The 27902-nt window shown below is 33.3% G+C and overlaps 1 protein-coding gene and 1 pseudogene across 1 annotated transcript; one reads left to right on the plus strand and one right to left on the minus strand.

Moving 5' to 3' along the window:
* LOC118034434 (dynamin-2A-like) lies at positions 1 to 10897 on the minus strand (annotated as a pseudogene).
* Positions 10898 to 12841: 1944 nt separating this feature from the next.
* LOC118034475 (TMV resistance protein N-like) lies at positions 12842 to 21006 on the plus strand. The gene is made up of 6 exons (XM_035039773.2): positions 12842 to 13523; positions 14356 to 15448; positions 15555 to 15824; positions 18340 to 19377; positions 19454 to 20433; positions 20747 to 21006. Exons 1-6 carry the CDS (start codon positions 13021 to 13023, stop codon positions 20877 to 20879), a joined length of 4017 nt encoding a protein of 1338 aa, XP_034895664.1. The 5' UTR covers positions 12842 to 13020; the 3' UTR covers positions 20880 to 21006.
* Positions 21007 to 27902: the final 6896 nt, after the last annotated feature.

The following is a 27902-nucleotide window of genomic DNA, read 5'->3' on the forward strand; positions in this document are numbered from 1 at the left end:
TTTAACCAAATAACCAAATATCTCTTTCATTTCCCTTTACTTCTTTTCTCCATGGTCAAGTGAAGTTTGGATCTAAACTATAGAACCACAACAAAACCAAAAACCAAATAAATAAAAATTTCTCTTATCATCTCCCTTCCTTTCTCCCCATACGAGAGAGAGAAATGAAGTTTGAAACCAAATTAAAAACCTATAAAAAAATCAACTTAAATAGTTATCAAAGAATAAGGACTAAAAACAATGACAAGGAGCTGAATTAAAAAAAAAAAAAAAAAATAGCTGACAAGCATATGCTAGTGCTAGCATGTGGGAAAGCGGCGCATGCAGCTTTATCCAAGGAAAACATCTTGTTATCCTCCCAATCCCATGGCGGCTCAAGTTGTCAATGGAGAAACAACACAGCTCCAATATCCCCATTTCCTTTCTTCTCTCCTTTTCCCTCTTACCTCTCCCTCCCTTGATTTTCATGCAATACCTGTAGAGAATATATACACATAAAACATCCATCTCAAAGTAACCATTTACAAGCTCGGAATTAGTAACCACTGACATTCAACCACCAACTTCAAAGTGAAGAGGTTGTTGTCAGTAGTCGCAATTGCAATCGGAAATTACAATATATGGTTCCCTTGATGAGGATATCGCAAATTTTATAGAATCCATACAAGCAAAATTGCACACCAGCCATGCAAAAATGACAGCAATTTCAAAAATAAAAAATAAAACTCCAAGAATAGGGAGCGGAGCAAAAAAAATACAGCAAATGGATTTCAAGGACTCCTTGCATCCATTGTTCTATCTGGGGCAAGCTGTAAGAACCCGGTATTGAGGAGCTATAGTCTTATGTACACAAACACCCTCTTCTCTTCTAAAGATTCTGAAGTATAGGGTTCGGAATAAGCAAATGCTTCATGATGGGTGTTTTGCAGAATCTACAATGCAGTTAAATATTATTTCTACGAACTAGTCATAATACATATTCCTTCCATACATTTCAAGAGAGTGAGGATGGGAAAATAGACATACTACAGTGAGTCCTTGAAAGGAGAAATGAAAATGTAATGAAACAATCAATGATGAAGACTCTTGAGTGTTTAAAGAGGCATGGCAGCTCAGGGTCAAAGGAAAAATTGAACAAAAATCAGAGGCTATGATCCATATGGATGGCCAGGTAAAATTTGATCCATTGGAAAAACATACTTTAAACCAAAGTGATCGTCATGCCAGGTGGAGAAAACACAACATATCTGCAGGAAAACTGCAGCTTCATCTATCACATGAAGAGAAAAACACCTAATATGCTAATCATTGGGCTGCCCAACGCTATCAGATGACGACCACCCCTCATCACATTTATAATCTTCTCCAAATAGTACAGTAAAGGCTAGGTAAGGTAATTCTCTTCCATTCAATTATTATTAGTGTGAAGAAAGACTTTGGAGAGTGCAAATAGGCCACTCCACATCTTTCTCATGAAGAATTAGGAAAACTTTGTTGGCAGACAGCATGAAATGGTTTGAATAATTCCACCAGTAAATTCAACAGTTCAATGTTCATCAAAGTTCAACATTTCAGTGTCCTTTCTATCTCAACAACAATTTTCAACTACAAACCTGCTCTATCACCATTAGGCCAGCTAGAAGCAGCAGCAGCAGCTCAGTTGTCATGGATGCTGAGTTGGCGTGTTAGCTTTGAAAGGAGGGAGGACTGTTTCTGGTAACGCTCCCTCCTGCGCTTTACATTCTTGTCCTCTTGAAGAAGCTCTTCAATTCTGGCTGTGCTTTGAGCACTAATCATAGTCAAATACAAAATGGATCGTTACAATTCCCTTAAAAACAGTTTCAAAATTTATGTTTCAGTCACAGGAAAATTCCAGTAGAACAGGCATCCATGTGACAAACAGGATACTAATAATAATCACATGAACTGATCCAACAAGTAGCTATGTATGAGCTTCCTAGTAAAGCAATGGACAAAAGTAATCAAATACGGAAAAAGACACTGCACCATACCTGATAGAGTTATACAACTGATTCAGCATATCTTCCTTTGCTTTCTCAAACAACTGCCTGATTGACCAATTACGAAGCATTATAAAAGCCTCTCATAAGTGAGAAGCTATAAGGAGAAAATAAAAACAAAAAAAAAATGATGACAAGCTTACTTTGGGTACATTAGCGGCCAAGCTATTCAGAACTGCCTCTACATATCCACACACTTCTTGAGACATCCATCGAAGTTCTTCTTCAGGATCCACAGGCCTTCGAGCCATCAAATCCTGCATGCAAAAAAACAAGTTTGTTTCTGATGAATTTCAAAGCCTAACTCAGAAATGTTCAAGTTCTGTACTTTTAACCTTTATGCACATGCTTACTGGACCAAACTGCTTCACAGAATACATAACTAAACCAACCCGCATACATAGCGAGGAAAACATTGGCGGTAGCAAGAGAATTAATCCAAAGGAGGATTTCACTATAGGTGAACCAATGTGCAGTATGTAATCATACCAATGAACCACCCAAAATACTCTCCCGCGTTGCAGGACCACCTTCAGGAGATACACCCCTCATTTGCCCTCATTTAGAAGGTTGAGCAACCTTTGATATCTTGTTCATCCATTCAACTTTGTCAGCCATGCTCTCAGCTTTCAAAACAACAGCACTGTGAGCTGCAAGATAAAAGGACAGTTAGAAATGTAACAGCAGCTGCAAACAACATAAGAGGAAAGAAAATTCACTTGAGAAGTACAAAAGATGCATACCTTTCAAAACAGTTTTGTATGGAACCTTGCTGGTTATCTTGAATATAAGACTGGGTGCTTTAGCATCTGGTCCATTGGCTTTTTTATCCTTTGAACTCTTAGGAGGAGGTTCTTCCTCATCTGGAACCTCTTCAATATTGCATTCCTGCAAAATAAATAGATCAGATGAGACAAATCATTTGCATGCACAGCCATAAAATTGACCATAGATTAATCCAGTTATTACCTTGCAAAATGCGTGTCCGGTAGAATTATATCAAGTATAGTGCAAATAGAAAAGGAGCCAATTTGGGAGGACACACAAGGCAACAATAAATAAAAAAGGTATTGACACGGCCTTCACTTGCTTAAAAGGAAAACTAGTTATCACAAATACCAGAAGAAAAAACAGTTCAACAACATGGTTGCACACCAGACTTAATCCATCCCTCCAGGAAGATATTGGTACAGCAGGTTAGATAACTGGTCTCTCAATGCTTAGTAAAACGTTTCAAGTATTGGAATCTTAAAGGCACCATTTTGCTGTGTACTGGTTCTCACCTTCTAGAGCATTAATAAATAATATTCTATGTCCAAAAAGAGAAGGAAACAGGCCTTCAAAGACAGCTACACTGCCAATCCAATGGAATCACAATATTATTGTGCCAGAAAAAGCCCTACATTTCCCCTTTTTTCACTTTTCAATTTACAGTAGTATATGTTATAGAAATAGAGCAACAATATTTTTGGAGACAATAATCTATTTTTCCATAAAGAAAATGACAAAGCTCTAATACCAACTAGCACAAACAAAAACACAAGAAAGATAGCAAGAACAAGCAATATAAAATTTTATCGAATAGTATTACACCACAAACCCTAATTCAAAATTTTGTTACTGAACATTTCACCACACAAATATTCTAATAAAAAACTCCCTATTATAATTCTTCTAGGCTGCTTATATGCTAGTAAAAAGTCATAAACAAAGCTGGAAAAATAATAAAAGAGTTCAAATTCAAATAGGAAAAAGGAATCGTAAATCAATTAAGAAAATATAGCAAATCCCGAACAGTAACTTCTAGGCCTTATTTGAAGGCCCCCCTAAACTCCAATGGGTATGAATTTTGATCTAAAGGAAACAACGCCTCTACACTCTTCTAATAAAATTTCAGTCCGATTCAACGATTGGATCAAAATAATGCTTGTTAACATAAAATTGCATGTTAAGGAAAAATCCCCTACACCAGAAAAGGATCTAAAGATGCAGTCTTTTTCCATCTCAAAAACAGACCTGAATTCAGATGGTGATTACAACATCAATTTTATTCTTTAACACCTGAACATTTGATATTTGAGCCAACATTGGTAGTAAACAGACAAATAAATAAAAGCACATCTACTAACATATGAATTTTCATTTCATGCACTGCTCCTATCCAATCCCTAAATAATTTTTGTTTCTAGAAACCTCACACACCATAGACCAATACTTCATCAGAGATTAACACCTCCCCCAAAACAAAACACACATCTGTAAAGGCTCTCCTCCATTGCAGTCTACATAATATACTACTAATTAAACATTTTAGAAGTCCAAAACTAGTTTAAAAAAAAATAAAAATAAAAAGCTGAAAAGGATACCTAAAATCGAGTACCATGAAATTAGGGATGATCCAGAAGCAAAAGAGTGATAATTGACCATACCTCCAAAGTGATGACACCACGAAAATGTCTCTCCTCTTGCTTTTTTGTGTAACCAAGCTGTTAAATAAAAAATGGATGAGTTTAATCCTACCAATCATCTACATAAGAGACGTGCAAGATTAAATACCACCAATTATAGCAACTAGATTAACTGTTTCCGCACTACTTACTTTCCAAATCTTATTTTTTTAAAATTTATACATGGATGATGCACATGAGAGAGTGCAAACACAGGTATCTTTCACACCATTAGACCATAGAGGTGCGCACATTTAACATGTTGTAATATCATTCTCTAACAAACTTGACATCTATAAGTGATTTGCAGCAAGAAAAACTGAAGTGACACTATCAAGTGAATGCCTGAAATTAAGTTTCCTTAACCAGCACATATACAGAGACATAAAAACTAGTCTTACAGTAATCATAAACAAAATAAAAACAGAGTTCACAAAATAATATGTAAGAAGAAACGTGCAACAAAGTTTACCGGAGAAAAAATTACAAACCTTCCCAGTCTTCTCGTTCAAAACAAACCATCGCTTCCTCCATCCATTAGTCTTTGCACTTTTCTTTGATAAAAAACCTGCAAATTACATGCAAACTGCTCACTAAAATTGAAACTTTCTCATTAGGAAATTGACGGGAATTATTCAGGAGAAGATTGGACTAGAAAGACAACTTTATTAATAAATAGTTGTGGTTGCAGGGTCCCAAGTGCAAAAGATTTTCAATTATATATATATATATAAAGAGGATTTTCAAGCATGTTTTTTGAAAATGTAATTTAAGATATTCGAAAGTTAATACTAAATATGTACATCTTCCACACGGCACGTATTATAAATCATAGGCTTGTTCATGTGAAGATCAAATTCTAAACTAGTTCCCTGCATAAATTCAGGAACCCATTTCTGTGTAACAATCCAGAAAAACTAATGGCCAAGCCAACTTTCATAAAAGAAATGGTAGTTCAAATTCTAGGGTAGTTCAAATTCTATAATTACATTAAAAGAAATGAAGAAATTATGATGTCCATGACCCAAAAGATTTTTCAATTTTAGAAAGCTACAGCTTTAAATTTCAGAAAATATTGGAATAGAACACAAAACACAGATGTAATCAACAGTTATATACAGGACCCATGGTCGAACTAAACATCTTTACAGAAATACTATAACCCAATAAACCTACTGTTATTTCTCCTTCAGGACCAGCAGTCTTTAAACCAGAACCCTCCTGCACTTCCTTCTCTGCCGGATTGGATTTCTCCTTGATCCTATTAAGGATCTCAAACCCTTTTCAGGGGATATGAGATATGGTTGATATCCATCTACCTCTAAGACAATCTGATAGAACACACACAGTAGAAAACATTTTGTGATGCTACATTAATATTCCTAAAAGCAACAGAGCATGTAGCAAAAGTAGGAAGTGATGAAAAGCAGCACAATTACCCTCTTCACGTTATTGATATCAAAGTGTCTATCCAAAGGAAGTTCCTTGATCCTATTTGGGAAATTCCCCTCAAAACTTGCAACAATTTTCCAACCAGAACCCTGCAGCAGAATATTTGAAATAACAGCTAATATTTCGGATCATGAAACTTCATTGAAACCATTTCTTAAGTAATACTTGTAACAACTAAGATATTAATTAACTGCATCGCCTAGCATATTTTAGTTTTGATTATTCATAGAACAGAAGCAAATAGCTAATGTTAAAATTTTTACAAGGGCGCACTTAGAGAAACAAAACCAAGAATATCATCAGAGGATTTTTTTTTAAAAGATATCCACCATTTAAACAAAAAAAAAAAAACCCTAGGCCATTGGAGTGACACAAGGAATAAGGAAATAGCTGAGGAGAAGAAAAGAACAATAAGCATGGGTATAAAGATTCATAGAGAACAGCATAGTACATAGATCCATGGAGAACTAAGTATTTTACAAGTATAACATCAATACATAACTGATCTGCCTACTCACCTCTCCCGTCATAATGTGTTGGAGAAATTTATCCTCAAATTCACGACAAAGCTCCGAAGCTATAGCTCTTGTTCCCTCAGCACTTTGAACCATCTGCTCCCCAAGCCTCACTAATTCATCCTGAACTATTTGAGACTTCCCTTGTAAACTGCATAGTTACAAAGGACAAATATGTGAGTAACCAAAAAACAAATAGAAGCCTACAAAGGAAGCATAATTTCATATATTGAACAAAGAAAAAAAGGTAAAAATAATTGATTAAATTTATCCCACCCTTATCTATAATGTTGTTAACAGAACAAAGCACTTTCATTTGTCTCCTTACAGTCTACAGACCAACTGTGGCATTATCAGGAGGAACAAATGCACCAGTTACTCCAAAGTGGAAATTATGTTCCGAGAGAGATCAACAGTAATAACAACAAAATTCATGTCAAGAACTTCCTTGGCTGTGTGCTAATAACAAGACAAGCACATGTAATAGAGCATTACATTGAGAGGCAATACAAGGAGCACTGACAATAGAGAGAATTAATTAAATAAGAGGTAAGGTAAGGAAACAATAAAATTTCTTAAAGAAAGAGAAAAGGCCATAAGAGAAGTATGAAACAATTACCCAGAGAGGAGATTTGGAAGCCAAACTTTCATGCGTATATGAATCTGCTGTGCCAAAGCATCCACTAAAGCTATTCTACCTAGCTTGCTCTGAGGGGCTCCAGTCAGTATGGATTTGAGACTTTCATTCTCTGCTTTCCAAGCAGTTTCCAGAGAGCTTTCATTCCCAGACTGCACAGCAGCAATTGAAACTGATTGACCAATTAAAGCAATCCATGGGATATCAGCAGTTTTTGGTGGCCCCTGATTTAGTAAGAGAGCCTGAACAGCCGCAAGAGCTTTCCAGTCTGAAGCAGCTTGATCTATTTTATTAATTACACCAACGGTTCTATTACCTGTCATTGACAGAAGAGTACCTACTTAATCATTTTAAAGATGTCTTTTTTAGTGGGTGAAGGGGGCTCAAAAGTTATCTTAATAACATTTCACCCTGTTCAACGAGTTTGAAACAAAAAAATGCGAACACTTACACCTTAACATTTATTCTTGAAACATTTCTAAGCAATTTTTTTTATATGTAGCAAAGCAACATAAGAAAAGAACTTTCAAACACTTAAATTTAATAATAAAACACCTAAAAAAAAGAGATGATGCAGATACACAGCGGAGAAAAGTATGTGTACAAAAATAAGAGAGAAGTGTCTGATATCTCATGTACTGTCATTAAAACTATCATAGATCTCCGTATAATCAGCTTTAACAGCCTACCTTCTCCATCATACTCCTTGGCAATCCTAAGGGCTCGAGATGAAGCAATTTCAGGTGCCTGGGCTGCAGGTACAATAACTAGAAAAATGGCATCATTGTGCTCTGCATAGTCACTAACCTAAGCAATGGCCATATTGAAAAATTATCGCCATAATATTTCGAGTGCCATACTGACCTAAATGCATACGCAAAAAATAAACAAATAAAGAAAAAGGAGTTTCTTTCTTTTCACAGATTGCATGCAAAATTAATGTTTTGATCACCATGACAGTGATGCTGGTTGATGTAAATCCTTATATGTAATCTAGAACCATTAATCAACTCTTACCATAGATTCATCCACAACCCGTTGATCCAGGCCAGTTAAGTCAATCAATTTCAAGGTAGGTGCTGAGAAAAACCATGATAAGAGTAAGAATGGTAACAACAGAATCAGTATGTCCACTAACAGGCACAAGAGCATGTGATTAAATGAATCTGAATAGTTAACTGAATCTTAGTATCTCCTATCCCATCATGGAACTGTCACAAAAGTCTTTAACAAAGCAATAGCTACTACCAAATCTTAGAATCTTTATGCATAAACTAAACTAGATTACACAGTTAAAAAATGTGCAAACCTGTGCTTGTGCGCAGTTTCAAATACATCTCATCCCGGCTCTTGCCAGCAGCACCCTTACTCGGCCTATCCTGTAAAGAATGCTGCAAAGCACCAGCAAAATAACAAATATCATATTTCCTTGTTTAGATTAAAAGGTACCAACATCTGATAATCTGAAAGGAGTCTTTATCATTACATGTTTATTGACATTGGATCATATAGTGGAAAAGCAATTTTCCACCTCAGTCAAGTCCAATGCATATCTCTGTTTTCACCACTAACTCTAGCATGTCATGTTTGTTTGTTTTATGAGTCAACTACACAACTAACTTTTTGCCTCAGGCATGACCATTACACGTACAAAATAAATACAGAGAAGATGAATATTCAAAGCATTGGTCTTGCTGTCCTCCAACCATGTTAGTATTGAGGAGAGGAGGTGGTAAGTTATGGCAGGAATCATAAAGCTGCCAGTTCAGCAGAAGTTGGTGAAATTTTCAAAAAAATATCAGTCATAACATGAGAATCCTAAGAGGTTGTATTAGAAGTTATCTTTTAACCATATAATCAACAGCAACTGGCAAAGAGAACAAAATAAATAAAACACAAGACACAAATAATGCAATTTGAGTCATTCAATTGCAGTTACTAACTTGCAGAAACTTGTTGAGATTTATTGTCACTCTGCAAGATAATTAATTTGCTGCTCAAAGAAACATCCCTCTGCAAGCCAATGCTTATAGGGGCCCGAGTGGCACCATTTTCACCATTTGGCTGCAGCAAAGGAAGAGAATATCAGGAATCAAACTACATTCAGGAGAGGAAGAAAAATACAGAACCTCATGCAGATCAATTTACCAGAACAGGGTGTCCAATTACACTGTTCAAACCGCAGATTTACCAGCACCCTAACCAATTTGTCCACAAACAGGGAAGAGGAAATCAAACAAGGATTACATTACCCCCCCCCCCTCCACACCACAAAACAGCCCCGCCCCCCTCCCAAAAAAAAAAAAAAGATGGGGTGTTCATTAAAGGGAAAAAAAAGTGAAATAGACATAGCACAAAAATAGCAGCTGTAGCAGCAGATAATCTCAGAGTTTAGTAGGCTATAAAATCTCATCTCCAACGGTTCCTCATGGCTCATAACCACAATTTACATCCAAAACAGATAATGAGTTAAATATCTAGTTAATATGAGCATCTCCAATGCAAGAAATGTCACAAAATAAAGAATACCCTATCATCTAGTTATATTTAACAAACATAGCTGCTAATACCTCCACAGACGCGCGCGCTCATGCTCACATGACAGCAGCGTAAAGATAGAATGCATTTAAAACCATACCATCAAAATTCCTAATGCTTGCATTGCAAAAATAAAATAAATAACAAACCACGTTTATCAAAAACCAAATTCATTCTTTTTCTTGGTGCTTAAGGCGGTGCTGCATCAACTGATGAATTGTCACCTTCAACACCTGCTTGGCTTCATTGCATACTTATCCAGAAGGTATGTACTGGCATCTCATGGAATTTTATTCTTATTATTTTGATTTTACTTTTGTGGAGAAACTTTGATTCAAACTATTGGTATTAACAATATCACTTGCTGTTACCGCAGGTGGAAAATGATACTCCTAAAAAGAGACATAAATCTCTCGCATCATTATACACAAAGAAGCCAAAACAAAACATCCTTCAATGCTAAAGAAATCATTACCCCAAAAGCAATGTATTCCATTCATAAGATCCTCGCTAACAACAGAAATCCTAAAAAAAAGCCACTCGCGTGGAAACCAAATTCACCTAAAAACAAGTACACAACCCTTCCTTCCTTGTAGTCAGTGATCAAGAAAAATCTAAAACTAAATTACAACACAAGCTCCTTTTCTTCACTTAAAAAAAAATCAAATTCATTCTGCAAATACAAGTAAATTAAGTCACTTACTACATTGCCAAGTGCAACAACATTAAGAAAAGTTGAGTTCCGTCTTGAACTTGAACTAGAATTTTCGTCAACATCCTCATCGGCAAGCAACGCCGCTGCTTGCATTATCGACTCCGATAACTGTGACAATTCCTCGATCGCTTCCATTTTTTAATCAAAGATCTAAAATAGCTAAAATCGAACCGATCGAGAAAAAGTCGAAAAACCCTAAAAACCAACGAGATCTGATTGGTTTTCTAGAGAAATCAGATTTTGAAAAGAGCTACGGAACGGAACTGTTTTTTGTTTTATTTATTTAAATTGGGAGAGGAAATATACAAGTAGAAGAACAGGTTCTTTCTTTTCTTTTCGTGTTTCCTCTCTCTTTCTTTATTTCTTCTCTCCCATCCCGCCTTCTCTCAAAATGTCCGAGAAGGAAGACGACTACTATTTATTTGCGTTTTCAATTTGTGTTTTTTTTTTTCTTTTTCAAATCTCTCTCTCTCTCGCGTTTGATTTAAGTTTGAAAAATCTTTCGGCTCTCGCTCTCGTTTGTCTTAAGTTTGAAAAATCTTTCGAAATAAATACTGCTCAATTTTTTTAGTTACGGCTAACTGCCGTTCGATTTTTGTTTGGAAGTGAATTAATGTTGTTTTTTAAAATAATTTTTTTTAAGTATATTAAAATAATATTTTTTAAAAGTTATTTTAATATTAGTATATCAAATGATTTGAAAATATTAAAAAATTAATTTTTTGAAAATATTAAAAAATTAATTTAAAATAAAAAAATATATTATTTTAAAAAATATTTTTAAAATATAAAAATAAATAGGTAAGCATTCACTTGAAAACACTAATAGTGCAAACTTAATCCTTTTATTACCATTAATTATTAAGAGTTTATCAAAGTTATTAAAATTATAAATTAACTTATAAAATTATATGATTTTATGAATTAATATATATATATATATATATATATATATTTAAAATCAGGTTAAAAACTTAAAAACCAATAAACTCAGTTAAACTTAATTAAATCAGTAAACTCAAACAGAGTTTACGAGTTTGACAAAAATAAAAAAATTAACTGACTCCCTTCCCTATCAAGCCATCACTTACTCCCTAGCTCCCGTCTCCCCTTTCTCCTTGGCCTTTTCTCAAAACTCAAGTTCTCCCTTGCTGGGTCCATAGCTTTCACTATCTTTCTCTCAAAACTCCCATTTTTTTTCTTTACTTCATTTGCCTTTATTCTTTCTCAAGTCTCCACTCTCCATCTTTTGTGCTCTCGCATCTCACCTCTCTGTATACTTGATTCTTGAAAACTTATTTCTAGAGATGGGTTTGATGTAAATTACTGTCATTGTTCTTCTCGCCATTATTTTTCCTAAATTGTTTCTTGTCATTGCTTTTGATTTGATTTGATTTGATGTTGGGTTCTTGAGGGTTGTCTTGCTTCTATTTACTTTCCTGCCATTATTTGAACTATTGTAGGTGAGGAGGAGAGCTAGATAATCTAGAAATGGAGCTGAGATTGTTTTACTTGTTTTACTTCCATTTAGTTTCTTGCCATTGTTAGAAATATTGTAGGTAAGGAGATTTGCCATAACTAAGTTAGGATATGTCATTGATAGATTATGCGGATAATTTAATAAATATATTTATGAATTAGTGTACATGTCTAAACCGAAATGATAATTTAAATGAACCATAATTTTTTATTTGACTATTAAATCACGCTTAAATATTTACAGGAGTTTTTAGAAATTATTTTAATGCATATTTCTTTTTCTTTTTTATGTGTAGAGTATAGAGTGATGGTAATAAATATAAAAATATTACTTTTCCCCTACCTGTTTGTAACAAATTAGAATCCTAAAACAACTATAAGAAAAAAAAATCCAATTCTCGTTTGGAAATTTTCAAGTGGACTTGGCATGTGTTGGCAAGAATGAATCAATCATACATTAATATTTTATTTATTTTGTTTCTAGATTATAATAGAGAAATATACATGGACCAATTAACTATAAAGAATTGTTTAATTTTTGTCAAGTAGAGTTGGCATCTGTCGGCAAGAATCAATCAATCATACATTAATATTTTATTTATTTTGCTTCTAGATTATAATAAAGAAATATACATGGACCAATTAACTATAAAGTATTGTTTAATTTTTGTCAAGTGGACTTGGCATGTGTTGGCAAGAATGAATCAATCATACATTAATATTTTTTTTATTTTGCTTATAGATTATAATAGAGAAATATACATGGACCAATTAACTATAAAGTAATGTTTAATTTTTGTCAAGTAGACTCGGCATCTGTTGGCAAGAATCAATCAATCATACATTAATATTTTATTTATTTTGCTTGTAGGAAATTTCCCATAAATCACAATGTAGCTGAAAAAACCATAACATGTTAAAATTCTTTGATGTTTCATTTTTTACTTCGGAGGCACTGCCCAGACTTTTGCTAGGAAGGTGCCACTTGATGGTTAGAATAACAAGTTATCTATATATAAAATCTATAATAATGATTCCAAAACCAATTAAGTCCAATGCGCGTTAGATTCCACTTGCGTTTTCTTTTGTCTGCATTGAAAGTAATCTTCTTTACAATCTCAAAGAAAAAATCCAGCACGTTTACCAGTACGAGTTTCTGCTCTAAGGAAACCGGAGAAAAAACCGAGAGTATTAAATTATTGCTACTGGGATTCCCATGGCTCCATCCAGCGTACAGAAAGCAACCTCATCTTCTTATTCTCCTCCCCAATGGATGTATGATGTCTTCCTTAGTTTTAGAGGCAAAGACACATGGAATAACTTTACTAGCCATCTATATTCTAATTTGGTACAAAGAGGCATCGATGTATACATGGATGATAGGGAGCTAGAGAGAGGAAAGACCATCGAACCTGCTCTCTGGCAGGCCATCGAAGATTCAAGATTTTCAATCGTTGTGTTTTCAAGAGATTATGCGTCTTCACCATGGTGCTTAGATGAGCTCGTCAAGATTGTTCAGTGCATGAAAGAGATGGGGCACACTGTTCTACCAGTTTTTTATGATGTGGATCCATCAGAGGTAGCCGATCAGAAAGGAAATTATATGAAGGCGTTCACTGAGCATAAAGAAAAGCTCTCGGGAAATCTGGACAAGGTAAAATGCTGGAGTGATTGTCTCTCCACCGTGGCCAATCTATCTGGCTGGGATGTACGGAACAGGTAAACTAAGCCTGTTTACATTTATTTTGGAAGGAGTTATAACTGTCTAGCAAATCGTTATTCTTGTAAGTTATTTTTTTTCATATGGTCGACCTTTGATTATAAATCAATGCATTATATTATTAAATATTTATTAGCATATTCAAACAACAGAAAAAACAAGAATACAAGATGCTAATTAAGTGTTTGTAGATTTATTTTATTAAAGACAAATCACCTTATGCGCAATGGATTTTTTTCCTAATTAATTATGAAATTGATGGAGAGTATGCATGACTGAAGAAATATTGATGAGCTATAGATTCATTTCGTCGTTGAGTTTTCATCATCAATTTAACAAGTGGCAAAATATAATATCGAAAAACTAATATTGAAGGGTGACTAATAGTAGGCAAGTGATTGAGCTTGACAAATGACAATACACAACAGAAATGTTTAGTCGAATAATCTTTTCGGAAAAAAACTCAACAATTTAAAATCTAAAAAGTTTTATAAAAGCAAATCATTGCAAGATAAATTGATAAATTGACATGGGAATTTAAGAAGTGATTGGTTTTTTGCCTGTCAAAACCATACTTAGTGGCTTTTGTGTTCTTACATGCATGCTATTCTATGTGCAATAAGCTTGCGCTATTATAAGGATCGATCATTCTGTGCATCCACAGAATCCTAGTTCCTTTTCAAATTATTCTTTCCTTTTCCTCCTCCTTCTTGAGGTATTATCGAAGGTTGATTGATTAATTTCTCGTTAACAACCACGCATATATTTCAAGTAACAATATTTCATGTTTTCGCACACTGCATGCTTAATGTTTTTGCCCCTTTTACGCAGGGACGAGCCACAATCAATTATAAAGATTGCTGAATATATACAGTACAAACTAAGCTTCACTTTGCCAACAATTAGCAAAAATCTAGTTGGAATAGATTCTCGTCTGAAGGTATTGAATGAATATATAGACGAGCAAGCAAATGATATTCTCTTTATAGGGATATGTGGAATGGGTGGCATGGGGAAGACAACCGTTGCAAGAGTCATGTATGATAGGATCCGTTGGCAATTCCAAGGCAGCTGCTTCTTAGCAAATGTGAGGGAAGTTTTTGCAGAGAAAGATGGACTGTGTCGTTTACAGGAACAACTTCTTTCAGAAATCTCAATGGAGCTTCCCACCGCACGGGATTCTTCAAGAAGGATTGATTTGATAAAGCGCAGGCTGCGGCTTAAAAGGGTTCTTCTTATTCTCGATGATGTAGATGATGAAGAACAATTACAGATGTTGGCTGCAGAGCATGGATCGTTTGGTCCAGGGAGCCGGATTATCATAACGAGCAGAAATAAACATGTGCTGGATAGCCATGGTGTTACTAGAATATACGAGGCTGAGAAATTAAATGATAAAGATGCTCTTATGTTATTTAGCTGGAAAGCTTTCAAAAGAGACCAGCCTACCGAAGATTTATCGGAACTGTCCAAGCAAGTTGTGGGTTATGCTAATGGCCTTCCACTAGCTCTTGAAGTCATAGGTTCGTTCTTGCATAAAAGTGGTCTGCGTGAATGGAAAAGTGCAATTGATAGATTGAATGACATTCCTGACAGGAAGATTTTTGATGTTCTTCGCATTAGTTTTGATGGCCTCCATGAATTAGAGAAGAAAATATTTTTAGATATCGCTTGCTTCTTGAAAGGGATGAAAAGGGATCGTATAGCAAGGCTACTTGACAGCTGTGGGTTCCACGCAGATATTGGGATGCAGGCTCTTATTGAGAAATCCCTTATAAGCGTCTCACAAGATGAGATAAGGATGCATAATTTATTACAGAAAATGGGTGAAGAAATTGTTCGTCTTGAATCCCCTGAAGAGCCTGGAAGACGCAGTAGATTGTGCACGTACAAGGATGTCTGCGACGCACTCAAGGACAGCACAGTGAGTAATAGCTGATATATACAAAACATCATTATCCATAAGATTTCATGCTCCATCTCTACTCTGTCATAGCTTCTTCTTACCTATCATTCTTCTTGGTCGACAGGGAAGAATAGAAAGTATATTCTTGGACTTGCCCAAAGCAAAAGAGGCACAATGGAACATGACAGCCTTCTCAAAAATGACAAAACTAAGATTGCTCAAAATTCACAACGTGGATCTTTCTGAAGGACCTGAGTATCTCTCAAACGAGTTACGATTCCTTGAATGGCATGCTTACCCTTCAAAGTCATTGCCAGCTTGTTTCTGTCCAGATGAGCTTGTTGAACTCTACATGTCTTGCAGCAGTATTGAGCAATTATGGTGCGGATGTAAGGTAAGACCCCCTAGCTCTGTATTTATTTCTATCTTTTCATAAGCCATAATAAACCACAGAGGGCATCAAAGGGAATGGTGAAACATGAGCAATTATATTTATTTTTAATATAAACATATCAAAACTATCCAAAATCACTAGAAAAATTAATTTTGTTAGAGTAACAAAGTAAAAATAAATAGGTAATCCAATGGGTTATTATGTTGGAAAAGAAAGAAATAAAAATTATAATAAAGAGTCAGTCTAACATGAGATTTAAATTACAAGAAGGAGAAAAAAACATCGAAACTTGAGATTATCATTGCTTGCTTGTCAATTGAATATCGCAAAATTTTCGAGATTTCCCTCTTTTATTTTTTTACAAAATAGACTAGAAAGGAAAGGGGTCAGAATACTACTATCCTCTAGTACCAAACTCATTTAATCACTGGTTACAACAATGAATTTAATATTTTGCCCCTTCAAGAAATAGCATTTAGGCTTGATGGGGAGGTTAAGATGGTCTTTTTTTTTTTAATGAATATTAAAACAACTAAAATGCTCTGGAAAGCAAAATATGAATGCATTGTTTAGGGGTAATTAATTTTGGTTTTTCAATCAAGGGTTATTTTCATTGTTTTCAAATTGTTTTTTTTTTTTGTTATTTACTGTTTTTTTAAGGGTATTATGGTTTTTTAACAAAAAATATATAATATTAAAATTTAAAAAGTTGTTGGTATATGAGTCGTACATGTCAGCGCTTATAAGATGCTTTCACACTTTAAACGACGTGTGCAACACCTTCATGTGGTAAAAACTGCATTTTTATTGTATCGTTCGATGCATTGTCGTGTCCTATTTCTCATGTTGCAGTGTATGTCAATGGCGATTAAACAATTTATTGTAGATGAACGTTTCTTTCTTTTTTCTTCCTCCCGCCCATAAATTACATATTGGTCTTCTATATTTTTGATATTTCTACTTTTATTTTTTGTGTTTAATTTCTTATTTTTGACCTTGGTATTTTTGTAAAAGTTTTATTTTTAAATTTAGTCATTTAATTTCAATTTCTCATATATTATTATTTTCAATTTGATTGTTACCCTTTTAATTTCTATTTGTTTTTTTAGTTTATTTATAAAAACTTTATTGATTAATTTTACACTTCAATTCAGGTTACAACAAGGAGAAATAAAACAAAGAAACATCAAAACTTGAGATTACCTATTAATGGTTGCATGCTTGTCAATTGAATATTGTAACTATTAAATACTTGTTACAGTATTCAGGTATAAATGATAATGGACGGCAAAAGTTTTGAGATTTCCTTTTTTTATATAGCAAAATAGAGTGGAAATGAAAGTGGTGAGAATACTACCTCTACTATAGCACCAAACTCATTTAATCATGGACTACAATAAAATTTACTATTTTACCCCTCAATCAAATAACATTTAGGCTTGATGGTGAGGGTAAGATAGTTTTTCTAGATTTTTTGTAAATAGTAAAACTACTACAATGCTCTAGAAAGCAAAATATACATATGCATGGGTTTAGGGGCAATTTTGGTTTTTCACTCTTGCGTGTATAGTAAATTTATTTAAGTACCCTTATAGTAAAAAAAAAAAAAAGCCTTCAATCAAGGGTTATTTTTGCGGTACTTCTTGAGGCACAGGTTGGGAGTGTCAACCCAAGTTGATCCAATATATATATATATATACACAAAGCAACCTCATTTTAACAAAAAAAAAAAAAAAAAAGTCAACAGGTTTTTGATCCATATTTGATCCGGTTTTTTACTAGGTTAGGTCCAGTCTGATCAAACTCTCTTTTATTTTTTTCTTAAATCCGACCCAATTTAAGCCCATTAGGATCAGGTCGACCTACTGAGTCAGATCGGGTTTTATAAATATAATTATTATAATATTTTAAATTTTAACTCTCAATATAAATTAAAGTATAAAAAAAACATTTATTTAGTTTTTAAACATTTAAGTTTGATAATAATACATATTAAGGGTAAAATAATTTTTTTTATATCTTGTGTACCATAATCAAACATGATATGTAAATAATTATTTTGTCTTGTATAATATTATCAAATATAATTTTGTTTTTGTCTGATTTTTTGATTTGTTTCCTTTGTTTTTATTGTCTATGTTTCTTCTATATTAGTACAGTAACTAAACGCTACGTAAAAATGTTTATTTTCAAAGTACTAAATTATTATATTTTGTCAAATATTGTTTAAAACTAAAACATAATGAATGCATAATACCACCATTTAATTATTATGTCTTGTAAATTATTATCCAACATAATTTTACCAAACACAATTTTATTTTCATTTCTTTTTCTATCTTGTTTTTTTTTTATAGTCTTCATTTTTTTTGCACTAGAGAGAACAAAACATCACATAATAATATTCAAAAGAAATTATCTTATTTTGTCAAATATTATTATTTAAAACTAAATCATAGTGAATGCATAGTACCACCATTTAATGTTTATTCTCTCTCTCCAATCTTGATTGCAGATTTCTGTTAATCTGAAAACCATCAATCTCAGCAACTCACTGTACATGACCAATACTCCAGATTTTTCTAGAATTCCAAATCTCGAGAGTCTGATTCTTGAAGGTTGTGCAAGTTTATCTGAGGTCCATCCATCATTTGGACGTCATAAGAAGCTTCAATTTGTGAATCTTGTGAACTGCTATAGTCTTAGGATTCTCCCAAGCTACCTTGAAATGGAATCATTAGAAGTTTGCACTCTTAGTGGCTGCTCGAAACTTGATAAGTTTCCTAATATCGTAGGAAACATGAACTGCTTGAGGGAGCTTCGTTTAGATGGGACTGCTATTGCGGAACTATCCTCATCATTTTATTGTTTGGCTGGTTTAGTTCTATTGAGCATGAACAATTGTAGGAACCTTGAAAGTATTCCCAGTAGCATAAGTGGTTTGAAATCCCTCAAAATACTTGATGTGTCTGGTTGCTCTGAACTTAAGAACATACCAGAGAATTTAGGGGAAGTAGAAAGTTTGGAGGAGTTTGATGCAAGTGGAACTTCAATTAGACAACCTCCAGCATCTATTTTTCTTTTAAAGAATCTTAGAGTATTGTCTTTTAATGGATGCAAAAGAATAGCTATGAATCTCGCGGATCAAGTATTGCCTTCTTTGTCTGGTCTGTGTTCTTTAGAAGAATTGGATTTACGTGCTTGCAATCTAAGAGAAGGAGCAGTTCCTGAAGATATTGGCTGCTTATCATCATTGAGGATTCTAAATCTGAGCAGAAATAACTTTGTTAGCTTGCCTAAAAGCATAAATCAGCTTTCTAGGCTTGAAAAGCTTGCCTTGAAGGATTGCGTGATGCTTGAATCATTACCTGAGGTTCCCTTGAAAGTTCAAAAAGTAAAATTGGATGGCTGTTTAAGACTAAAAGAAATTCCGGATCCAATAAAGCTAAGCAGTCTGACAAGATCAGAGTTCAAATGTCTTAACTGTTGGGAATTGTACAAGCATAAGGGCCAAAACAACATGGGTCTGAACATGCTTGAAAAATACCTCCAGGTCTTCTCTTCACCATACCCAATCTCTGTGTGTGTGTGTGTGTGTGTGTGTGTAACATTTTTGTTTTATGTTACAGGGCTCATCTCCAAGACCTGGATTTGGTATTGTTGTTCCTGGAAATGAAATCCCAGGTTGGTTTACTTATCAAAGCAAGGAATCTTCAATTAGGGTGCAGGTGCCTTCTTATTATCTGGATGGTGATGCTAATGGATGGATGGGGTTTGCTACATGTGTTGCATTCAGTGCATATGGTAAAAGCCCTCTCTTTTGTCATTTCAAAGTTGATGGAAAAGAGAATTATCCTTCGCCCATGTATATAGGTTGTAACTCTATGCAAGCTCTGTCAGATCACCTGTGGTTATTCTATTTATCTTTTGATTATCTGAAAGAGCTTAAAGAACGGGAGAATGAAGCCTATAGTGAACTCGAGTTGTCGTTTCACTCTTACGAGCGAGGAGTAAAGGTGAAGAATTGTGGTATCCGTTTGGTAAATTCTCCGTATACTCCATCATGGGAATCACCTATTGGCCATCTTATTGTTGCAAGCAAAGAAGCAGCTTCTTCATATATTGATGCTTTGGCTAATTCTTCATCTTACTATCAATGGATGCATGATGTCTTCTTTAGCTTCAGAGGTGAGCACACTAGCAATAATTTTACCCATTTGTATCCAGCTCTAGTCCAGAGAGGCATTATACAAGAAGACAGAGAACTAGAGTATGTGAGGGTAATTGAATCGAGTCTCCTAAGGGATATCAAAGAGTCAGGGCTGTCAATTATTATATTTGCAAGAGATTATGCTTGTTCACCTTGGTGGTTCGACGAACTTGTCAAGATTGTTGGATTCATGAAAAAGATGAAATCAGACACTGTTTTTCCAGTTTCAACAGTTTCTTATAATGTCGAGCAATCAAAGGTAGATGCACAAGCAGAGAGTTACACGATTGTCTTCGACAAGGATGAAGAAGATTTCAATGAAGATATGGAGAAGGTAAAAAGGTGGATGGATATTCTCACGGAGGTCGCCATTTCATCTGGATCAGAATCATCGAAAAGGTAATTAATCATTACTGCCCCCCCCCCCCCCTTTTTTCCCATCTACTTAATTACCAACCACTAAGTAGCCTCTCAAAATCCCAAGTTCACAAAACTCTTACGTATTCAAGCCTTTTGTGGAAGTTTAGTCTTGTTTTATCTATATGTAGAAACTTGGCATTCATGAAAGATTAAAAACTACTTAATTTCTCGTGCTAATTTTATGGTGATCAGTTATTTTATAAGCTCACATTGCAAAAAGATACAGACACAAAACAAAACCCATGTATATAGTGAATAGAGTTTTAAATTTTACTAAGAAATCTTGTTTCAGGGTGAATGGCATGGATTGGCCAGTTGGGAATAGGTTTCACGGGACTGACATGGAGTATGTGCTGAACTTCCTGAAGGTCCTTAAGGAAAGAAGCGACCTTGATATTGATTTTGAATTTGATGTTATTCTTTAGGAAAACTAATTAATTTGTTAACAAACAAAAAATGATAGCGTTAATTGATTGAGAAATATTACCTTAATTTCTATCAAAATTATTATGTTTGTGTTGGTTGATATAATGATTATACGTGGGATTAAAAGAAAGATACATATGAGAATTTGATACACGTATAATATGAATTTGATTAAATTAGGAATTTCAAAGCTTTCATCACACAATTATGCTATATGTTTCCAATCTTAATCATTTATGATCTTTTCTTAATCTTGATTAATTAACATGTAAATTCACTAAAAATAGAATAATAATTTTTAATAAATAAATTAGTAACATGGATTCAAGTTTATGGGAGATTGACAAAATGCATCTACTTCTATCAAAACATGTTCGTTGCTACCAATATTCTCACTTTAAAACAAATCAATCTCGAGAGGTTGATCTGATGGTTAAGAATGTTTCATAGTTTTTAATTTTTTTGTTTGAGCATTTAAATTTTTTTTATTAATTTTCTATTAACCCATCAAATTAATATAAGCTGAAATTCCCATAAAATAAGAGAATTCTCCAATGTTTCATTTCCTGATGCATGAAGCTCAAAAAAAAAAAGATAAAAAGAAATTTATCCTTTTATCAGTAGAATAAAAAAATAAAAATCATCACCTAGTATTTAACAATTGTCCATATAATTTCAACACTTTCCCCTATTTCCATAACATGCAAACCATGTTCCCTGAACATGCTTATATAATAGCTAGTTGAGGGAGAGATATGGGGACGATCCTTCGACTCATCCGGATTTCAATCTGAATTTGTGGATGGAGGTAGGATCGTCTGATGGACCCGATAAAAATCGAGTGTATGAGCTCTCCAACACTACGACCGATAACTTGCAGGCGGCCCATAGTGTTTCAGCTGTTGGGAGCACTCCCAATTAGTAACGAGCACCCAATCTAAGGAGTTTGTAGCCTTGCAGCAACACACGACTTATCTCACTGAAAAATATGAGCAACTATCAGCGAATTATGAACAACAAATAGCTCATCTCAATGAAAAATACGAGCAACTCTTGACGAATTGTGACCAACTCCGCCAAATGGTCATGAACATTACATCATAGAAGGATGATACATGTGTGTTCTCTTTTTGGTCGTATGGTCTTGGGAACAACCAGCCTCCTCCTTCTCCTCCTCCAACTACGCCATTGTTCTAGTTTAATATTTTTTTGGAAACACATTAAATTTGTAATGAATATTATTTAACTTTTTTTTTGTTTAATAAAATTTTATTTGCATAATTGGTTTTTTTACAATTAGTTTATATAATTTTATATTATTTATTATAAATAATTTTAAAAAAAATCTTAAAAAACCCCACCGATGGATTTACAGCCGGAATGTCTCCATTGGCATTTTATCGAGAGTTGAGAAATATTTACTAAAAATGCCACAATCACCGACGCCTTTATAGATGGATAAAGTTCGTCGGTATTTTACTGAGAGTTGAGAAATATTTACTAACAATGCCACAATCACCGATGACACAACCAGAAGATTGATGTCTTATCCCAAGTGTAGGAGTGTCGAAATAATAAATAACCCGACAAGACCGGGGTCGAATTACATGGAGGTTAATTGTATAAATTATAGACAATAATAATACAACAACAACAACAACAATAATAGCAATAATAATAGTAATAATAATAAAGAAGAAGAAGTTGATGAGAACTTTGAGTGGAAAATTAATGGAAGGATTAAACAATGATAAAAACAAATGTTAAGGTTAGAGGATCACTAATGGTATTTCAAACAAGTATAGTATAAACTCTTATTATTCAACTAGAAACCACATATAAAGGAGGTTCCTTTCGGATGATTTGTCATTAATAGCTCATTATAAATTGTTAACATGATCATATTAATTATCTTATTTAAGTAACACCAAACTTTTAAATATTATCAGGAATTCATGATGCTAATTTATGTTAACAACAAATCAAGTTCCTTTCATAGTACAGGTGTAGGTAATACCATATGGTTAGGCTATGAGAGTGCCAAACATTTGTTGTACCAAGTGTTATACAACACAAATCTAGATTAACCATTTAACAAGCAATGTATTAAGAATTAGTAAGATAAAAAGATAAGACATGTTAATATTAAACATTAAGGTCCATGTTGAGTTTACACTATACTTATTCTTACACCATTAGTGTAACCTTTTCACCTTGACATAATAAACTTAGCTAAACATAATGAATAAGAGAAACATAATTAAACAAAATAAGAACATAAATAAGATACAAGTTAACTTAGTGAAGGAAAGGAAATGAAAAGCATAGACAAAATATTAATGAAAGCAAAACTTAAGAATTACAAAAAATATAAAGAGAGAGCAATCATTATTTTCTTGTTTGAATAAAACATCATTGCTAGCATCAGAACTAGAACCACCTGTACTCATGAAAGTTATAGGAAATTGTCTTATCTTTCAAGGAAAAAAAATTAAGGTCATTTGGACTTCTAGAACTTGAGATATGGCTGAACACTGAACAGTGTCTGGGTTGCAGGACAGATTTGGACTTCTCCGTTGTTGCTATAATTTGTACTTGAAAACGACCTTTTTAAATCTTGAATTCCACATGAAAGTTGTAAGCCTATGTCTTATCGAATCAATCCAAAAAATTGAGGTTATTTGGAAATCTAGAACTTGAGAGATGACCCAATTACTAAATAATGTTCTAGTTTGGACTACACCAACATCTCTTTTCTAAGTTTGGCCCTCTCTTTATCCTTTCAATTTCAAAACTTAAACTCATTAATCAATCCTTTTATTTATGTGATAGACCTGCATTTAAGATGAACATTTACCATAAATTAAAGGTATCTTATATTATTAGGTATGTTATTATAAAACATGCTTTAGTTAAGGAGTTATTGATACTTCAAGTGGAAAATGATGATATAAAACCTTGATAAAAATAAGGGGGCTCCTCTACTCATTCTCGTGGGGCTGACATGGTCGGTCGAACATCCCTAGTTTGCCTTGGTGCCTGTCTAATTTGAGGCCCCGACGATTCTTCATGCCCTGCTTGAGTCGATACTACCGGTGCATGTGAAGCAGTATCTTCCAAAGGGCTCTCTTTTTGCCCCTCGAAAAAATATATATTTCTATTCCCCCTCCCTGCAGAGGAGAGATCTGTTCTAATCTCTTGACGGGTACATACCATCCTACAATAAATTAATGAACATCAACAACCTCTTTTGATCTCTTCCCAGAACCTATACCAAGGCTCTGATATCAACTGTAACAATCCGACTGTATGACTCCATCAATGTTAAAAGATCACAACATATCCTTTTTATTTGAGGGTGAATTTATAAAAAAAAAATCGGCAGAGTTTTTTTTACATTTAGGATATCCCAAGTTATTGACTCTTATCAATTTACTCAATCAACCTATCATCACAAGGTCCCATAATTCTGGGCCTTATATCAAGCCTCATAATTCCACACAATATATGTATATCCTATGAGTAAGATCACTATGAGCATAGTCCAAACATCATATCATAAAATTTAAGAGAAAATGAATACTAACATGCAAAGAAAATATTTACAACATAATAAGTGTTCCTAAATGCTAAGCTGAACTTTTATAAATACATAAAGGTTTACACAAAAGTATACTATATAAACACGTTAATTCCCTTTAAGTATACTATATTTATTTAAGTTAAATATTTACATAAGCTTCACAAAGTAGAGTCCTAAACTAATGATCTTCCTGGATGTTTGATGAGCCTGTTACATAAATAAATATACCATTATGTTGATAAAGAATATATGTATGCTCATGTAATGAATACGAATGAAGTATTAACTTTCTATCGAACCATAAGAATTCTAACAGAGAACTTATATTTTGCTTGTAAATCTTTTAAACCCAATTAACACTCATTTGTATATTCTTAATTGAATAATCTTATTTACTTGCATGAACTGGGTGACCTTGCAAGGTCTAATCCTGTAATCCATTTCCTGGCGTTCTTATCACGGATGCCATAAGCCAAAGCTAATCTTGTAAATCATCTCCCGGCAATTCTATCACGGATGCCATTAGCCAAAGCTAATCTTGTAAATCATCTCCCGGTAATCCTATCGCGGATGCCATTAGTCGAAGCTAATCTTGTAAATCATCTCTCGGTATCTTGTAATTCATATCCCGGCAATCCTATCACGGATGCTATTAGCCGAAGCTAATCTTGTAAATCATCTCCCGACAATCCTATCACGGATGCCATTAGCCGAAGCTAATGCTAATGTTGTATTTACGCCAGATTTTTTTTATATTGAACACGACACTTATTGTAATTGCATTCACTAGATGAATTTTGAATTATATAAGTGCAAATAGGAGGAAAATCATGCATCTGCTTCGCTCGTGACCTCCCTTAACAGAAGATTCAATCCTGGTTGCTCCTCCTGAATCACAAGGAAGTTTTTTGGTTATGATTCCTTCAAGTCGATATTAAAGAGAATTCATATTCATCCATTACTCATATGTTACTTTCTATGCATGTTCATTTCCTTAAAATAACATACATACATATATCATGTATATTATTAAAGTTATTATCTCAATGTGTAAGCGTTCGTATGACTCAATTCTTTTATATTATTATTTATAGTATTCACGTGAAAGTTTACTGTTATTGTCTAATTTTGAATTGTTACTGTCTAATTTTCCAACTGTTATGTCTGACTTTTATAAAAACTTTATTGATTTTTAATTTTACACTTTAATTTAGGTTACATCAAGGAGAGAAAAAACAAAAAAACATCGAAACTGGAGATTACATATTAATGGTTGCTTGCTTGTCAATTGAATATCGTAACTATTAAATACTTGTTACAGTATTGGGGTATAAATGATAATGGACGACAAAAGTTTAGAGATTTCCTTTTTTTATATAACAAAATAGACTAGAAATGGAAGTGGTGAGAATACTACCTCTACTATAGCACCAAACTCATTTAATCATGGAATACAATAAAATTTACTATTTTGCCCCTCAATCAAATAACATTTAGCCTTGATGGTGAGGGTAAGATAGTTTCTCTAGATTTTTTGTAAATAGTAAAACTACTAAAATGCTCTAGGAAGCAAAATATACATATACATGGGTTTAGGGGCAATTTTGGTTTATCACTCTTACGTGTACAGTAAATTTACTTAAGTACCCTTATAGTAAAAAAGAGCCTTTAGTCCAGGATTATTTTTGTCTTTTCAAATTGATTTTTTTATTATTTATTATTGTTGAGGGTATTATAGTTTTTTATCCAAAAGTATATAATATTAGATTTTAAAAAGTTGTTGGCATGTGCATTGCGCATGTTAGCATTTGTGAGGCACTTGTGCACTTCGTGTAACGTGTGTAACACTTCCATGTTGTAAAAACTGTTTTTCTATCGTGTCGTTAGATGTGTTGTCTTGTCATTTTTCCTTGTGTTGTGACGCGTGTTAATGGTGATTAAACACTTTATCACATGTGGATTTTCTCTCTCTTTATTTTCTCCCCCTCCTAAATTACATATTGATCTTCATTAGTTTTTATATTTCTACTTTTATCCGTTTTCATTTAATTTCTTTTTTTTTCTTGATTTTTTTGTAAAATTTTTATTTCTTTTAAATTTAGTTATTTAACTTCAATTTCTTATATACTATTATTTTTAATTTGGTCCATATTCTTTTTATTTCTATTTTTTTTCTTAGCTCTTTAATAAAAACCTTATTTATTTTCAATTTCACACTTCAATTCAAGCTTATGGTATGTTACTATTTCTTTGTTCCTTTTTAATTTTTTTATTGGATTTGTTTTTCAATTTACCCTCTAATATAAATCTTTAGTTGCCCTTTAATTTATTTTCACTATCATTTTTTACTTATTATTTTTTTTTTTTTAGATTCTCTTGGTTAATTTTATTTCCCGTTACATTTGAAATAATAAAATTTGTCAAGTTAGAACTTAAAAATGACAAATCATGGCACTTTGTTACCTTTATTTTGTCACGTTTCCTATGAATTTCCTGATTAAAATTCTAAGTTAATGTTTGGTTATTCTTTTAGTATAAAAACATAAGAGTCAATAAAAATAGAAATATATTTAGTTGAAAAAATAAAGATATAGAGATACAAATAAATTTATCCCTAAAATAATTTAAGTATGAATTTCTATAATTTCATAACAGGAAATATAGAAGGAATATATTTCCCGAGACAATATTTATTATCTTTATTTCTAAAATATCCTTGTAAAAAACTCTATCTTTTAAAAAAAATTCTTAACTAAAACATGTAAGGATAATAACAATAATTATTATTATAGTTTTAAAACTCAACTTGGAGGTCGATCCGGGATAAAACCCGAGTCACCAATGAAGAAGATTAACTTAAGTTGACCCGAGTCAACGTAAGATTAACATTTTTATTAAAGTCTTAAAAGTCAACTAAGTGGTCGATCCGGGACAAGGCATGGATCACAAGTGAAGTTGATCATTGACCCGATCAACATAAGGATAAAAGTTGTTATTATCGTAGTTTTAAAACACGATTCAAGGGTTGATCCAAAGCAAATCCTAGGTTATGAGTCGAGAGAGTTAATCTGGGTTGACACAAGTCAATATATAGATAAAAATAATTATTATCATAGTTTTAAAACCCGACTTGAGAGTCGATCCAGGGTAATTCTTGAGTCACGGGTTGGAAGTGTCAATCCAAGTTGACCTAATTTTTTTTTTAAAAAATAGAACCAAAGCAACCTCATTTTGATTAAAAAAAATTAACAGGTTTTTGATCCATATTGTATCCAGTTTTATACTAGGTTAGGTCCGGTCCAGTCAAACTCTCTTTTATTTTTTTCTTAAATCTAAATGAATTTAATTCCATTAAGATCAGATCGACCTACCGAGTCAGATTGGGTTTTATAATTAGAATTATTATAATATTATGTTTGAAAACTATCAATCTCAACAA

The sequence above is a fragment of the Populus alba genome, chromosome 13 (assembly GCF_005239225.2).
Source record: "Populus alba chromosome 13, ASM523922v2, whole genome shotgun sequence".
NCBI classification, from domain to species: Eukaryota; Viridiplantae; Streptophyta; class Magnoliopsida; order Malpighiales; family Salicaceae; genus Populus; species Populus alba.